Here is an 18280-nt window from a genome sequence, read left to right as displayed (position 1 = left end):
GAGAAGTGTGACAGAGAAGCCAGGAAACAGAGTGCCGCTTGAGATACGTTTGAAGATTTGGGCATGCCCAGTGAGATTTCTTTAAATTAGCAGATCCTCTGGTTAATCTGCTTTTGGAAATCCTTGATGTTTCAAAAGTGATTTGCCACATGGAAAAGAGTTAGTGACATACCAGCCCTGGTTGCCCATTACAACCCTTCTGGATCACTGAGTCTGCAGGAGGCCTAAAATGCAAATAATCTCATAATCTTTATCCAAAAAAAACATTTGTGTGAATGAAGTTGTATTATGATATCACATAGAAAGTATTATACTCTTACCATCCAAATATGAAAGTATACTCATCTCATAATTAGAGCTACTCAGCTACTATGGTGTCAAGCTGAAATATTTATTTTTCCTTTTAATACTTGCGATTCTTTGGGGGGAGGGAATCCTAAACTACCATCCTTTAGATTTTCAAGCACACAAGAGAGCAATGCGACGATGATCTCATTGAGGATTCAACGCATAAAGTGCAGTTGCAAAACAATCTTTATTCTGGCTGAAGATCTAGTACATTAAAAAAAAAAAAGCAACTAAAAACAGGACACAGCTCCATCAATTTCAGAAAGCCAACATTTCGTAAGGAGGTGCATTTGTTAATATTGCCTTTTAAAGGCAACATGCAAACAAATCCATTTAGCCTCTGCCTCCCTAGAAAACAACAACATTAAAAACATTTTAAAATACATTGAACAGAACAGAGCTTAATTTTTTTTTCAGGAGGGGAGAAACTAAGAATAAAAATAGCAGCAGGTTGGGCAGCTAATGCAGTCTCATAGGGACAAATGGCAATGTAAGTTTTCCTAATTTTGTATCTGGCTCATTTTAAAATCAGATCTATGTGGTTTTTTTTAATGGAATATTGCAGATTGAACCATGTCCCATAGGAGGCATTCTGCTTGGAACTGCCCATTCTAAAAGCGATCCTGAACAAAAGCCACCTTAGGAATCACTTTCTCAAACAAATACCATGCATAGCAAAAGCACTGTGTTAAAACTAACCAATGTTCTTCCCACTGAAAAACATCAGAATGATCCCCCCTCCCCGCATCATAGCTCATTGTTAATTACAAGACAAAGCCACTTTTTCTACATAACAGCCAACACTGAAACATAAGATTTGGCTCAACACATTAAAACAAAATTCTAGAAACTTGACCTTTCCAAGCTCCCTATGCCTTTGAAACAGATTACTTGAATTTAAAGTCAGGTGCACCCATGTCATTCACTCTTCACTAGTGAGTATCTTGTCTGAAGGGAAAGTGGAGGAAAAGAGGTTGTGTGCTCCTTTTTCAATACAAGTTAGAGATGTTAAAATATGCTCAGTATAGTACAATGACTGTATGTATAGCAGACTTCCTCCATGTTCAAATCTCATTTAAAAAACAAAATCGTCATCTGAATTTTTTCCATGTAAAGAGTGCTCCCATTTATACAAACTTCCAATTAACAGAACTTCTCTATTTTGTTTTTATAATGCACCTCCTGCCAAATGGCACAGAAAACCTTCAGGACAGCCAATGACACATAAAATGATAAAATCTAAATACTAAAATACAGTTAAGAACACTGCCAAGCCTGATCCTTCCTAGTTGTTTGTATAAATGGGAAAGTTTCACTGAATGCTTGTATTCGCTGAAAACTGCAGTGAGAACATGCCCCCCTCCAAACACACACCATAACCAGAGACAACACATCTAAGCCTCAAGTTAAGGACTCCATAACTTGTTTTGTCTGTAGTAGTGTATTCATTTTAGGTGCATCATGATATAAACATGGCAGTTCTTATTCTAGCTCTGTGTAATTATCTTTGTAGCTCAGGAGTTTGGGTTTTATCTCTCTGCATCCTAAATCAGATAGGGAGATGCATGCACAGAGGCAGGGTTTTGTATGTGCACCCACTGCTGGCTCAGGAACTGCACACTAAAAAGGATACTACTGTGTAAGTTGCCAAGGCTCAGTCATTATATCCAACTCTAAAGATTGCACATGTAGTTTCCAGTACAAGATAGGCAACAGCGCACAGCGAACAAATACTATCAAATTGAATAATGCTGATCAGCTGGGTGGGTGGTTTAGATGGTGTGAGGAGGACTGAATCCAATGTCACATTTCTTTGTCCAAAGGGACCTATATTCAGGCTTCTCTTTCCTCCAAACAGGTGATCAGAACTTACAGTGTCATCTGTTGGTTTGACAATAAGCCAGGTATGTTGCACAGCCATCTCTTATCAAAGTGCATTCTGGTCATATCACAATGGTAAATTACTTGCTGTTCAGTGAACAGTCATAATTTGCCACTCAAGAACAATCATCATGGAGGAAAAGGCTATCAATGGCTACTAGGCCATGATGGCTATGCTCTGCCTCCATAGATGGAGGCAGTACAGTATGCTTCCAAATACCACTTGCTGGAAACTGCAGGAGGGGAGAGTGCACTCATGTCCTGCTTGCAGGTTTCCCATGGGCAATTGGTTGGCCACTGTGAGAACAGGATGTTGGACTAGATGGGCCATTGGCCTGATCCAGCAGGCTCTTCTTATTATCAGAGCAAAATGCATGTTTTTTTCTACTGTCGGGATGTCTAGTGCAGAAGAATAAATGAACTGATAAAAATTGGTTTAAGTTTTGGTTGATCATTGCTCCATGAGATGAAATGACATTCCCAACCCACTTCCTCCCAAGTAGACCTGGAATAATTCAATTTGCTCTAATGAGACTAATCCAGGCAAGAGGATTCAAGCTTACAGTTGCAGCCCAATCTTCTACAGCCTCCATGCTGGCAAAGTCCCCATTGGCTTTTAAAGGAGTTTGAATTGAACCCTGAAGTTTGCTGAAATAAACCACATTCCTCAGAAAAGCAAAGTCAACAGGTTATAAACAAATTCATCACAGCATCAGATATAAAGATACCGGTTTAAAAAAACACAAAACAAACAAACAAACAAAAAAACCTGGAGGGAACCAAGGCAATTTATTAATAATGTACCAAACAATAAAGATATATCTACAAGTAGTCCTTAATGCTTCATTGTAAGAAGCACTGATTGCCTGTTGGGTCAAAGCCATAAAAAGCTCCACACGATCTCTTTTATTTTTGCTTATTCACTAAAAAAAGTATTCCAGAATTCCTTAACACTAATCTGTAAAACATAAAACTCAACTATGATTTTTAATGTTTTGTTCAAGAAATGCAGAATTTGGTTAAATATTGTAACAGTGAGGTTTTATGCTTCTTTCATTACCTTTAATCCACTGGTACCTGGTTTGTTTGCCTTTGCAGATGACAATATTGTTTTATTACTTCATAGAGATATAAAAGTAATAAAAGATTAATTGTGGAAAATACGTGTCACAGAAACATGGCTTCCCAAAATTACCCCTATTCTATATTCTGTTATTCAGAAAAATATGAAATACAGAAGCCACATGCAGACACAGGTTTTTTTAAAAAAAACCCCACCAAAACCAGCTCTTTCATATGATATGAAAAGTATCTTGATGCAGTGTCTAAAAATGTTGGTCAAAATTTCACATGACCATCTAAAGTATTAACCTTGATCTCACTACTCTAGTAGCCAATGTTTTCCACCTGTTTTCTGCAGCATTCAAAATAAGATGGACATTTGTCTTCATCCAAATACAAACAGAATCAGGACAGAATCTAAAACTCTCTGGATGAAATACAGTGGGAATTCATAATCTGAAGGTATTTCTCAAACAATATTGTTGGACTCGGAGATACATTGCAACGTTCATATATTTTTATTGAATAAAGCAGCTTTGAAGCTTATCAGGCACTGCCCAACAAAATATTTTGTCAAGAAGGAAATCTTGAATTTTAACCTTGAGCTAGCAGCCCAATACTCTAAACAAATGGGAGGGGGGGACCCTGTTAAAATAGTTCATAGTTTTAATTCTGAAACCAACTTTTACTGACATCCTGTACATTTCTTTAAAAAAGAGGGAAGGGAAGAATGAACAAACTGAAAAATAACACAAAATTATGAATTAAGGGAACATTCTGAGATGACAAAAATAAAAGTGAAAAGCTTATCCTCTAGTTACACTTGAAACAAATACAGCCTATAGAAAATGAAGTATTGCATAGCAGTGTAAGGATTCAGCTTTCGGTAAAACAAATAATGAACAGAATGAGTTTGGTATTGACAGTATCCATCTATGATAGTTAGTCATCCAGAACTATGTACATATTATATACTGTATGCCATAAAAGTCCAGTTTTCTTCAGTCTTAAATATCTTCTTAAAACAGGAATTTAAATGTCTAAACAAAAACACTTCCTGGCACTTCTGTTACCACATCTGTTTTAAAGTGTCTTTTAAAGTGTCCCTTAAAACATGAAAGTGCCATTCTGCTACATATCATCCTCCAGAAAACCAGCAATCCACAACGCTGGTCATCTGCATCCACTGCCACATCACCCAAGTCACGACTGAGAAATTCTGCTGCCATTTTACATAGCCCCTGCCGCACTTTGGGGTCTTCGGAGTTCCAACATTTGAGCTGTTAAAGCTTCAAGGAGATGGTCAACAAGCACCATGGTTAAAGGCCTCTATGTCCCTGCAGGGAGACAGGTGTAGCACTTCTCCTTCGTTGTGTTTGCTTTTTGCTTAGTTTTTGTTTTTAAAAGCACTTTAGATTAGAAATGTGTGTTCACAGCTCTCAACTGCGTTCTCTCCCACTGCGATTGTGGAGAAAGCTTCAGTCCCACCTGAAGACAGATGGCTTTGACACTTTAGCTCCAGCTCAAGAGCATTCTCTACCCAGAGGCCTCAAGACTGTTGAATGATCTTTGTGGGTGTTTTAATATAAAGAGACAAACCCCAGAGTATTAACATTTTCATCGCCTCTGCTGTGCATATACTGGATAGGCTAGTGTGACATTGAGAGAGTCATTGTGCTGCACTAGCGATGTGTGTTGATAATGTAGCACCAGTTCTTTCAGCGAGTTGTACAAGTTATATGGCTCGGCAAATCCATACCCAGTAGGCGTTTTGTTGATAACACAATGCTTCACTTCACCATCCACACTAAAAGAAGAGAGAAAAGAGATTTTGTGTATGTTGCCAAGGATGATACATTCTGATTCAAGTTATCATTTAAATAAGACAACAAAAATGTCCTCTGATCCATTATTATTGTAGAACCTAAAAGTACTGACATTGCTTCACTAGTCTTTAAGTAATAATCTTTTTTAATTTTGTAGATATGTTAAAGCTTCCTCTTTTTCTGTAACACTTCCAGCATCTCTTAGAATGTTTCTTATTCAACCTAGGCTGCAATGGTATACATACATAGCTGGGAGCAAGTCCCACTGAACTCACTGGAGCTTACTTCAGGGTAGGCAAGTTTTCAATATTCAAAAACATTTTGTACCACTGAGTTGTCCTCTTAATGACCTAAACATGAAACTTTAATTCATGTTTAAGTCATTAAGTAGACAACTTGTATACTTCATTCATCTTTAAGTTGTTAAGTGGAAAACTTAATGTGGACAACTGGCCTTTACTCAAACGCAAAGCTAGGCCTAAATGGTGTAGAACGTCTGGTTGGCTTTGCAGAGAAGTTCAGTGAGCATTTTTAAAACAATGTGGAATACTCAAGCAAACAAATGTGTAATTGTGAGGGGAACACTGCAAAGCAAATCACACAGACTAGTGGAGACTTCCCTCTCAGCAGAGTGGATAAGCATATACGTAACAAAGATTAGGTAGGTGCGTACATATCACTACTGCAAAGGTTGATCACTTTAAGGTAAAAATGTTTAGATTTAGTACAATATCCTCAGTCGCTCTTCATTTAAATTTTAGTTTAGTTTATCACCAGGGATTATCGAGGGATATGTGTATGTTTCAAGCCATTAAAAATATTTTAAAACAATCCCTTGAAAGGGAAACCAAATGGAGAAGTACCTTGGGCCTGAACTTTGATTAATAATCATAGAGGGAGGGAATTCAGTAAGTGCAGGTGTGGGGAGGAGAATCACTGAGAATTGCTCTTTTGCGCCCTTGTTGCTTTCAAACAGTACAGTAACCCACAGCCCACAAATGGCCCTGCAGTTTTTTTGGAATTGTGGGGGTAAGTGAAGAAGAAGAGGTGGAGGAATTCTAAGATTACAGCAGGCATAAACTGATTAGTATCCGTGCAAGGCAAAGTAATTAATGGGGGGATGCGTGTGTGTTCTTATTGTTCCCTAATAAATTATGAAAGTTACAAAGTGAGGATACAAATCCTCCCTCCCCCTACTCACCAGATGGATCATCTGGTGGTGGTGGTGGTGGTGATGATGAGGAAGAAGGATCTGCATCCCCATCCCAGTGCTGAGCCCCTCCATTGTTCAGCATCAGGATGCAGTTGGGAAATATGTATCACTCCTTCCATGCACTCCCATCAGGTGACTGATTTGGTGAGCAGAAAAGGGAAGATCTGCATCACCATCTGTGCTGGGATGCAGATGTGTTGTGTGTGGAGGGAGCAGAGAGAGGGCGGGGTAGCACAGAAAGACTGGAATGTTTGAGCAAAAAGCCCTATGTATTAGGTGGGGAGGGGTGGAAATTTGTTTTAACTAATTTTAATATGCTGACGTGAGGCGGGGGTAAGAAATATAAATTCTACTAGTAGTACTACAGCTGATAGCTAGGGGTATGATTGGAGGTTAGTAAAAAATAAGAGGAAATTAATAAGAAATAAGAGGTGAAGGAGTGGAAGGGATGCTTTCACACTTTGGCCACACCCACTTTTGTGCTTCAGCTATCCCCACTTTTGAAATGTGGACTTGAGTGGGTTGGCCAATGGTCAATGCAGCCTTTGGCTTGAAAAAGGTTAGCAGCCTCTGCTCTCCAGCATACCTTAAACATAATGTTTCAAAACAGATGATTTTTGTCAGAACTGGGGATGCTACATATTCTGCCCATTGCTTTATTAGAAACTGGGTAAAACATCTGAATACGTACACAACGGAGCAGGCATAGCAACCCTGTTTGCTACTTTCCCGAACAAGGAATGTTCCATCCCGTTTGCCACGCAGTAAATTTTCAGCTTGGCTTCTGTTGATATTCCCCACATTCCAGGTTCGCTCATCATGATGAGGCAAATCCTCATCATCTTCCACCATAGAATATTGGCTATTTAAAAAACAGCAATATGTAATAGTTAAAAACTGGACAAAAATAATTTTTAATTTATGCATTATATTTGCATTCACATTATTTAGTTAAAAACTTCAAAAAAGTCAGCTCTGTCAACATTCTCAAGTAGAGTCTTTTCATGAGGACAGGATTCAGGCTTTGATGAGAATAAATTAATCATGATTTTCTTCCAGATATGGTAAAACACACACTACAATTGCAGATTTGTTTTCCTGAGCCTACATAACATACAAATTGATGCCCACAATGTTTGCACATGGCAACTCAATGAAACCAAGAGGATTCTTGTCAGCTTCACATTATGACAACAACCGACTAAAAAAAAAATGACATGGATCCAGAATCCCTTCAAGTGGGTGGAAAATCTCTTTCCAACTATCTGGATCAAAGTGAGTGGTGCAATGGGGGCTGCATGCTGGCATGGAGGGGGGCAGGAATAGGTAAGTCTTCTCTCTTCCCTCACTAGTGGGAGTGATTTCTGAATCCAACCCAATATAATTGTGAAGTTTTCACGTATTGCCATCACTAATGGCGCTGCACTCTTGTCAACATTCAACAGTTCAACATGATGTGGATTTTGATCCACTAAGATGGCCCTACATTCTTCAAACAAAGACCAAATACACGTATTGCTATCCATAATCACAAAAGTGTTTTATAAAGCAGGCCCTAAAGGCAGATGTGGAAAACCTTTGGTTCTCCATATGTTGCTGAACTACAACTTCCATCAGCCTCACCAAGCATGGCCAATGGCAAAGGATGATGGAAGCTGTAGTCCAGCAACATCTGGAGGGCCAAAGGTTCCCCATGCCTGCCCTATAGTAATGTAGGTTGTCCATGTTAATAGGGGGTAAAAAGCACTGGATCCCCCCCACAGTTAAAACCATAACAAGCTGCTGCAAATCACAAATGTGGGTTCAACAGAACACTAGGCCCACTAGTGGCTCTGACACACATGCAGGAGCAGTGTGGGCAATGGGAATTGCTTAGGGGCACTGAGGGCTTCCCTTAATAAGAGAGAACAGGAGGTGCCACAGAGGTGCCAGTTTAGATGATGTCTCTGTAGACAGACAAAACTATAACCACACCTTGCATCTGAATTTCTATCTGCTTTATTATCCTAGTCTTAAGATGGTTAAAATGATAGCCAGCCTGTGGTGATAAGACTGTGGGACAATCAGAAACCTTAGCTTCCTTTCACAAAATCTGAAATTGCAAAGGACCCAGGTCTTAGCCCTCCACTTGCAGAAAAAGGATCTTTGATGCCTATGCAAGTTTTCCTGGTGAAACCAAGTATCACAGTCTCTACAGTACAGTACATGGTAAGAGAAGATTCATATTCCACAATTGAAAATGCACTGAACTAGAATTTAACTGAGGTAATACAAGTGCTCAAAGAGTCTTTCAATACTTACTCTTCTGTATTTTCATTGCCAAGCCACTCATTCAATTTCTTTTGCCGAACACCCTTCTGAGTCAGCCACCTGAAAAGCAATTTTGAAGACATGGTTAGTAATGTTAATAGAAACTGGACTCTTATTGAAGAAGCACACTTAAAGTCTGGCAGCTCATATGTACTTACATCAAATACTGATCTCTGGTCTTTCTGAGCTGTATAAGGTCTGGTTTGATGCTGTTCATGCGTTTGTCTATCTCCCTGTATTCAGCAGCTTGCTTCTTCAAATCCTCTTCCAGTCTATGCCGGCTGTCCACAATTTCACTGATTCGAGATTTCAGCTTTTCATAGTTGTGCATAATTCTGGAGAAAAAACTGGTATGTTAGATTCTGGACAGATTCTCATGCATTGTTTTTAGACTATTTTATATATTAACTATAAAAATCTTAGGAATTGCTACCAACCTTTGTATTTCTTTCTCATTTCCTTCCCGTTTGAACTTTTCAATATATTCTTTGCTGTATCTTTCCTGTGTTTGGCACTGTTCTTCAAATATTTTTATGGTTTCATTAAATGCTTCAATAGCAGTTCTTTTCATCTGTATTTCCTAGAGAGGAGAAAAGTTGAAACTTCAGTTTCAGTAAAACTCCAGGAGCGACTGGATAATATATACTTAAAGCACATTTGTGGCAGGATATTTTTTAATATCAGTAAAGTAGCAACAGTGGCTACCTGCATGAAGATCAACTTTGACTGTGGAACACAGGAAGCTGCCTTGTTCTGAAATCAGACCATTGGTCCAGCTAACACAGTATTGTCTACAGTAACTGGCAGTGGTACTTCACGGGGCATGCATGAGCATTTCCCAGCCCTACCTGAAGATTCAGGGACTGGAATTGGGACCTGCTGCAACCCTGCTTTGGCTGAGATCCAAGGAACCATGCAACCAGTTCCATGTGCCCAAGGGAGCGATGGCCTTTTGTGTCCTGTACAGCAGTCCTTCCCCTCACCCAAGTATAAGCACATGGCAAGCTAAATCACTGAGACATTCAAAAGCAGATGTTCTCAGAGAAAAAGTCAAAATCCTCTGGGGCACATCTAAAGTGGTTCTTTAGATCCCAGCAGGTTTACAACCAGGATAACAAATCACATGGAGATGCATATACTATGGGCTGGAGCCAGACTAAGTTAGTTATAATTAGGTCAAGTCCACTGATTTCAATGGCAACTAGAAGTCTGGATCCAACCCAACATATATTCAGCATTAACACTACTTTTAATAGTCGGAACATTTTATTCTGACATTAAGTTCATCTAAGTAATTGGTTAAAGTTCTCACAGTTTGTGGCTGTTTCCCCACAAACATTATATCAATGGTCTACTAGTGAAAGTACTGTAAAGCATTGCATTCAGTCTAGTTACTGTTGGAGAATCCAATGGTTAAGGAGAAGCATTTCAAGAGTGCTAACATTACAGGGTTCTGTCTGATCAGAAATATGTGTCTATAGTATCTTTATTAAACACAAGCCATTACCATGAACTAAGCAATAGTCAGAAACCAGGTTTGTGCAGACAGTAAACATAAAAGCTATAAAGTTACTACAATCCAGAATGAAGATTTTTAAAAGGCATATACAAATTCACCCTCTGAAATGTCTTCATCCACTTCAGATTTTGCATAAAAGCCCACATCTTCCAGATAACACTTTTAAAACTCTCTACAAGTAAAAGATTCCTCCCATATTGACAGAGCAGTTTCAGCACCCTGGAACCTTCAGTCTCTGAATAAATAATGTTAATTTACCTGCTGTAGCCAACTGTCCTGTTCAAACAGCACACCATTTTTACTTGAAAGTTAGTACTTAATATTGTGCTAGTGCACCTGGATGTGACCAGAGGGGACGACACTTGCTAAGCAAATGAGCATTCAGCATATGCAGTGCCAAATCACTCAATTACATTAATGGTTGAGAATCTGTTCAATCTGTTCGGCTATTCAAACCACGTACTCTTTGTCCTTTCAAAACATGCACTCAAAGGTCATAATACTTATGCCACAACGATTAACTTCAGAATACTCCCAAGATAATTCTTACTGAAAAGGCCCCACTGTGGTTTAGCACTTACAGATTGGGTTTAGGGTAGACATTCAGCACTACCCACCTGAGATGTTCTTGTGTAGTCTTCATAGAGTCTGTCATACTCTCTGTTCTTCTCTTGGAATTGGAGATTATACTCATGTAATTTCTTTCCAACTGCTTCAATGCTATCTTCTTTAACCACTTGATCCTAGAATGATACATGGAAATATGTCCAATGAAGGCCGAGCTTCTTATAATATTAATATTTCTCACAAGACAATGGGTTTGGTCAAGAGAAAGGCATGCATAATGGGGCTGGCGAAAGCTGACTTCCCCTCCACACCCCCGGCAGCCCCCCCCAGTAATTAGTCAAGAAAGAGTCATAACTGTAAAAGAATGAACATTCATGTGTTGGTTTTCCTATTGTTAGAAGAATGAATTTGGCACATGATGCAATGCATTGCTTAGAATGTTGACACCAAAAGCAGATGTCATGATTAGTCCAATAGTCTAAGTTGCAAGAAATTGTTCCTTTTGTTTTTGCTACTCACAGACTTCCTGAAATTTGCAGTTATACAAATAGACAATTTCTTATTTTATTTTTTATTTTAGAAGATTTGTAAACCACTCACATTATAAAACATCAGAGGTGTGTATAGAAAACCAAAAATAAGTCTAAATATATATACCAAAAATAACAGACCAACCTCAAGGGAAATGCATAGTGTGCACTGCAGTACTCATGTCTTAAGCAGTGCATAGACCACTGTGGTCAGATTATACCTGTCCAGGAATGTCTCCAGCTGGTCTATCAACTGAAGCTGGTAGAAGACACTCCTAGTCACTGAAGTCACTTGACCACAGAATGACAAAGATGTATCAGTAAGTACTCCCAGACCATGAACCTGCTCCTTCAAAGGAAATGTGACCCCATCCAGAGCAGGAAAATGGCCAGTTTCCTGGACCTGGGAACACCGGCCCTCCAAGATTCATTCTCAGTTTATGGGTCCTTTCCAGCCTATCACTGTTTCTAAATACCAGCTCAGGACTTGCATAACCACTTGTAAGTGGGACAGTTATTTGGGTAATAATGCACATTTCAAGAGAGGAGCTGTGTTAGTCTGTACTGCCAAATAAAATAAGCAATCAATTCCTATCCTTCATAATTAATATGTGGTCATTTTGCCAGAAGATAATCTTACAACATTTGCATTGAAGCAGAAGAGAAGAGGAAAACCTCATTTTTTTACCTGTTGATACTTGGATACCGGGTAAAGTAATTTAACATCCAGCTTTGGATTATACTGGGCTAAAGATTCATTCCGGTAGTGGTTTATTAGCTCAACCACAGAACTGAACGTTAATGGATCCGAAAAGCCATATTTTCCATCTCGGTGAAATATTTTGATTAATTTATTATTTCCTCCCTTCCTGTAAATAATATTTGAGGGGAAAAGTCAGCCATATTTATGCTGAAAACATTTAATACAGCTATGTAAAACACAATTCAGTAAATAATCTGATGCAACTAACTTTACCTTAGTGTAAGTGTATAGTCTCCATGCATTTTAGTGGAGGCATCTCGTACCAAGAAGGTACCATCAGCAGTGTCACGAAGTTTCTCATTTACTTCTTCCCTGTGATGGAACCAAAAGCAACATTTAGTTTAGCTTCTAAAAATACTAGCCTTTCACTGTGGAAATCTTCATATGAGAATCTGCCCAGTACTATTGGAACAGCTCTTTTCCCACTTGTTCCAATAAGTTTATACCAAGAGGACTCAATGATAGCCTACTTTCTCCCCTATGTACGAAAAGGTTAAATGCTACAGTTATATTGCACTTCTTACTTTTCTGTATTAACATCAATAATTTCAAATGTAAAAACAAATGCTGGTACTCTTGATATGTTTGCAAAACAATATTTCCAATTGTAGGAAATCAACAGAGAAATGTTTATTTGTATTTTAAGTTGGTTACCACACACTTTTTAACTCTTAAAAAACTGTACAACTGAAACCTGTGCTTCAAATGTTTAGAATAGTTATACTTCTGTTTAAATAGAGTATGGGCTAACACTTGCATATATAATTACAAAGATAAATGGTGTCCTTACCTTGAGATATCTCCCCAGTACCATTCAGCATCTTGCAGAGACATGTTGTTATTCATACCGTTATTTGTTACAGTATTAGGCTTTGGAGGTTTAGGGGGCAGTGCTGCAAAATGCAAATAACAATAACAATAAGATATCTCTCTCTTTCTCAAATGCCTGCTGTGTACAGGCAGGCTAAGTTCTAAAATGATAATCAACTTAAATTTATTTAGCAGTGGCAAATTATTACAGCTTGTATTTTAATTTTTAAAAAATCAGCAGCATTTTGAAAATTCTCCCCATTCCACTAATAACCAGAAAACAAACGTCATTCCTTGGTAAGGAGACCTGACACAATTACTGTCATTTTAAGCACAATCCTATGCATTTACTTAAAAGTAAGCCCACTGTATTGAACACAGTTCTCCCTGGGTAAATGTGCATATGATTTACCTAAAAGTCTTATGTTCCCAGCCAAAGGAAACTCCTCCCCCACTCCATCTAGCACAAATTTCAATTCAGACACCAAAAGATATAAAGTGAAGTTTGCACACGTGCGTGTGCACACACACACACGCACGCACGCACACACACACACACACACACACACACACACACACACACACATTTAATCATACAGGAAAAATTATTTTCCTTTCTAGATTCGGCACTGCTGTGGCTAGTAACAAACAGAAAATTGCATAGTAGTGCTGTATGTTGTAGGAAAAGAATTTGGGTTCTCTGCATTTTGTATAATAATCTTCCAAAAAGACACTTGAAGGAGCCCATCTGTGACTCCAAAATCCCTGGTGCTAAGCATTCTATAGGATAAAACTGTTCCAAATGGGATACGCAGTTTAAAACTCCCAAATCACTTTTGCTCAATGTCAGACCTGCATACATACACCAGTGGGTGCCAAAGAAGATACTGCAGCATTTCTAGCTTACTAGCTACAGCAGGGTGGTTAGGGGTGGTGTCAGGATTACAAACAATGAAAATTAAATCAAGTTGTTTAGTTCAACCATAATTTCAATCCTGTTTATGTACAGCAATGCACGTATAAAAGTTTTATATCAAAATGAATGTTGTATTTTCAGGGGTTTAATGCAGCCCATTGATCTTCCTATCCTGTGCAAAATGCAAGTAAAAATGGTCACATCTAACATTTTATAACAGTGTCCAAAAATGCTATCATTGTTTTAAGAAAAAACAGATTTTTAAGGGATTTTGTGTCTGTCATAACACACAAAGCAGAGCTATTTTTACTGTACAACAAACAGAACTACAGGTGAGAAACTAAAAACAGAAATCACATGACAATTACAGTTTCATTAAGCAAGCCAAAAAGAATTCTGCAGAATAATCCTTTCTATGCTCTTTGTTCATACACTTAAGAAAATATAATTCAACAAGAGCAGTAACTTAACAGCAATAAATTAACCCTAAAATTTCAATTTTGCTTTAACAGCAGCTATTGTGACATCCAGAATATGCCAGAGTCCAACAATAACGCTGCAGCATTACCTGGTGGGTCCATTTCTATGTAAAACATCAAGTCCGTGCCACAATTTATGTCTGTCCTAGGATAGTCTATGTCCAGTTCTTCCATGGTCCACACAGGGTTGTACATTTGTATGAGTGTCAGCAAGTAAGCTCAGTTATGAGGAAACAGTCAGGATCTCTTTGTAATGGTGTCTTGGAATTCATTTTAAAACCTATAAGGGGCTGCACTTGTAACCTATTACATCATAATCCCCAGCCAATCATGTCAAAAATAATGTCACTGGACCACTCCTGTTTTATCTTTTTTGTTATCCACTGTTAACCTTATAACAATTGTCATTTCAGAAAGAATAGACGTTTAACAGAATTGTGATCGGCACCAGATCTTATTTATAAAGATGACTGAACATGTTCTCAGTTTACACTGATTTTTCCCCTCCCCCTTAATCTTTTCTGTCTGCTGCTTGGTACATTCCACTGCTGGCAGGTTGACAAAAGGCTGATAGCTGCAGCAGGAAGCATTTTCCTTCAACACAGTAGATTTCTTGGTATACAGAGAGATCACTTCTCCTTCAGGGCTTTCTACTATCTAGCAGGGTTTACTGAACAGAATCCTTTTATGCACATTTTCTGAAGCTAAGGGGGTGTACAGAAAAGCATATCAAGGAGGAAGTTCCAAATATATTATAAGTGCCCGTTCTGCACAGGTTTGTGTACTGAATGTTAGTTTAAAACAGTCACAATGCCTTGTATTATTATTAATAAGCAGGTAATCCTCAAGAGATGCCTTTTTCTGTATAGACAAATGCAATTGTCTAATCCTCCACAAAGTACATGAGTTTGAAATGTAGCTTTGCTGTTTTCAATTCTAGTCAAACTTTCTAAAGACAGACAGGCAACAATAAAAATTTACACTGCAACGAGTAAAACCAAACAACTTCCTGTTCATTAAATCAACCCCACCACCATTAAATGCTTGGCAAAATATTTCAGTACACCCAGTTCATACTATTTCTCTTGACCTGCTCTCATCAGAGCATTTTGTCATTTTGGCAGTTCCTAAAGAGCAACAATTCTTGGTCAGCCTTCTCTGTTTTAGACACGGTATTTTCTAAAGTGTGCTCCTCCAGACTCTCTCAACTAAAGTTTATGCTTTTCTTAACAAAGCATTTTCTTACGCAACAATCTCTGAAAAATCCTGCTTATTATAGAACCTGCCATGCAAATAGCTGCTGAATGTTTTACAGAAAGATATAGAAAATATTTAACTCATTAGCTCTACTGTTGCCATACCAGTTACTACAGTGGAACCGCTAGGTGATGTGTTTTGCAGAAAACCAGAAATAAAAATTAATTTACATCTAAACATTACACATACAAACAATCTCTTGACCATTTTTATCCTCTGAGACAAGTACTAGCATGTAAGAACATGGTTACAGCACCAACAGCACAAAGACATGCACACACTCATTGCCTTGCAACAGCCATGCTTAAACTCATCACGAAGTAGCCTCCCACCCGTATCCATTTAGGTGGATGTGCTCCAGAGATTCCTTCCATTTGCCTCGTGTAACTGGACACTTCAGACAGTCACAGACACAAGTCCAAACACTGAACTTGAAGGTTTAGCCCACCTGCTATCCAAATAGTTGCGTTGCCAAGGTACATTGCTTAAATTAGGTTATGAAAGACGCAAAGCACACATAGCTAGCTACCGTAGTCCGATGATGCAGTTACTGTAATTTTTATTTGTGTTCTCCTCAAATAGCTTCCAACACAAAAAGTGGGAGGAATAAGTACACTCTCTCACCAAGATTTTACTAATGGCTAAACTCTGGACAGTCACTCTTGTATGATCAGGTTACTGCTTAACCCAAACTAGTCTAGCTTGCTATGACACCATGTGGCAAACCAGAACAGGCAAGGCACTGACAGACAGGTGATTTTCCACTGCTCCAGCATATACTGAACAGGTATCAACTTTCACTCAAATCACATTTTAACTATGAAAGCTTGCTGATCAGTTTTACAATCATATATAGTAAAAAGCATACATATTGCATGTTTTACATACGCACACACACATCTATCTATCTATCTATCTGATAAATCTTTAATATATAGTCAAATTGAGAGTCACTTACTTTGTATACTGTGCATGGCACATGCTCACCCTTGTGTTTGACAACCTGGAAATTCCAGAGTGTTAGGTGGGCTCTGTCCAGCTCCACAGTATTTTAAATATATATATATTGCAAGAAGATCTCTCTCTCAAAAAGATAGGCAACCAGGATAAAGTATCTCCAAAAGTGCAATCTATTTTTCTAGCTCCTTAAATCCAGAAGAAAAAGCTGAAACGTGCAGAATCAGAAAACTCTAAGCCCTTTTACCTTTAGAAAGAATCAACTACTGTGGCTCGCTGAGACTATCTGCTCATTTCTATTTCATCACTGATTTTACTAGTTTAAAAAAAAGTCCTCTGTAGCTTGCACGTCTCTCTGCGATAAAGATCTCAGTTTCATGATTAACTTGGGCTGGTTCAAATATTTGCTGAGCAAGAGATTTCAGATGGGGGAGGGTAGCCAGAGTCAAAGTCAGAGTTGTCATCAGCTAACAAGTGGCCAATGCAAGACTAACCCAGTCTCATTTTAGCCAAGTAAATGAGAAGACCATTGTAAGTGGCCTTAAAATAGTCTCTGTAGCTGGCTGCTGCATGCAGTAGTGAAGTAAATGACTGTCAAGAAAAGCATTATGAGCAGGCAAATACAGGAAGTGGCCGAGTTAGGTTGTGGGAGGAATGAAAGCATTCCTTGTAAAGTTCTGTGCCTCTGAGAGCCCACAAGTGCAGAAGAAGCATTCACTGAATCACCTTCCACACACTTTCACCGGATCACAACGACAGGTGTTGTCTGAAGACCTATAAAATGAAGGCCTGCACTGCTGAATCAAATTAAAATCAACCTGAAGTCCACAATCCCTCCCCAAATACCTGCTAGCTTCAAGTTGACACATGGACTGTCTCAGAACTTTCAATCTTATGCAATGCTTAATTAGAAGAGGTCCCACTGTCTCTAACGGGGCTTGCTCTCTAGTGCATGTGCATAGGTTGCAGCCTTCAGCAAGTGCATTGTTTTGGTCAAATACAATTGTCAGCAGTGTGCAAGATAATAATTCTGACGTAAAAGTGACTGAGTGAAATCACATTTGCTGCATCTGATGAGGTAGGTGTGCAGATGGAGTGAAAGAGAGAAGAGAAAGTCCTTCCATTAATCCTTCTGTGACATTATTTACCCTCTCTAGAACTATATAAATGAGTCCAAGAGAAGAATAAAGTCACAAACCTTCACTGAAAGGGGAGACAGATTGCCAAACCTTCTAGGTTCTGACAACGTATTTAGGAGAAAAAAATTCCAAATAACTCCGCAAGCCAGCTAAATAATGCACCTGAAGCAGTTAAGCACATCTAAATATGTTGTCTGCATTTATCTGCCCTTCTAAATTTTTAAAATTCCATTTGTTCCATTTCTTTGGAATGAGCTAGTCTTGGCTTTCAACTGGGGAATTTTTGTGCCTGTCATGGGAGATGGGTGCACAACATACTGGAAAGGGGAGTAACTGGCACAGGACTCCCATAGCGCAGAAAGAACATTGGTTAGGCATGTTGCCCTCTCAGGATAGTTCTGTCTCTTGATGATGTGACCCCACGGTGCTGGCTGGCTTGCTTATTTATTTATTTATTTATTCATTCATTTATTAGATTTATATCTCACCCTTTCTCCCAGTAGGAGCCCAGGGCTTGAGGGTGGAGATGTGGTGGTCAGACTGAAGGCAGAATTGTCCCAGTCTGCTCCATGAATACTTAAAGGGCATAAATAGTTCCTGAATAACTTTAAGGAGCCTCCTAAAGAGGCACATTTCTGGAGTTAATAACATCCTTTATGGGGATGATGTTTAAGGGCATCATCAAACTGTATGAACTCTTCCT

The 18280-nt window shown here is 38.7% G+C and overlaps 1 protein-coding gene across 5 annotated transcripts in view; it reads right to left on the bottom strand.

Annotated features, from left to right (window-relative positions):
- Positions 1–3786: 3786 nt before the first annotated feature.
- PIK3R1 (phosphoinositide-3-kinase regulatory subunit 1) overlaps positions 3787–18280 on the bottom strand; it is a 77291-nt gene continuing 62797 nt past the window's right edge. For 3 of the 5 annotated variants that reach the window (XM_061619612.1, XM_061619602.1, XM_061619623.1), the window contains 9 exons: positions 12810–12912; positions 12233–12331; positions 11945–12125; positions 10777–10902; positions 9078–9220; positions 8799–8975; positions 8632–8700; positions 7022–7192; positions 3787–5098 (listed from right to left, as the gene is read on the bottom strand). In XM_061619612.1, coding sequence (XP_061475596.1) covers positions 4909–5098; positions 7022–7192; positions 8632–8700; positions 8799–8975; positions 9078–9220; positions 10777–10902; positions 11945–12125; positions 12233–12331; positions 12810–12912 — 1259 coding nt within the window. In that variant the 3' untranslated portion in view covers positions 3787–4908. Of the gene's footprint in view, positions 5099–7021; positions 7193–8631; positions 8701–8798; positions 8976–9077; positions 9221–10776; positions 10903–11944; positions 12126–12232; positions 12332–12809; positions 12913–14313; positions 14554–16439; positions 16879–18280 lie in introns of those variants that run through there. The other 2 variants (XM_061619642.1, XM_061619631.1) reach the window with 2 other exon arrangements.

Source organism: Rhineura floridana, chromosome 1, assembly GCF_030035675.1.
Source record: "Rhineura floridana isolate rRhiFlo1 chromosome 1, rRhiFlo1.hap2, whole genome shotgun sequence".
NCBI classification, from domain to species: domain Eukaryota; kingdom Metazoa; phylum Chordata; class Lepidosauria; order Squamata; family Rhineuridae; genus Rhineura; species Rhineura floridana.
Note: the sequence above shows the minus strand (reverse complement) of the source record. Positions and strands in the feature narration are given on the sequence as shown.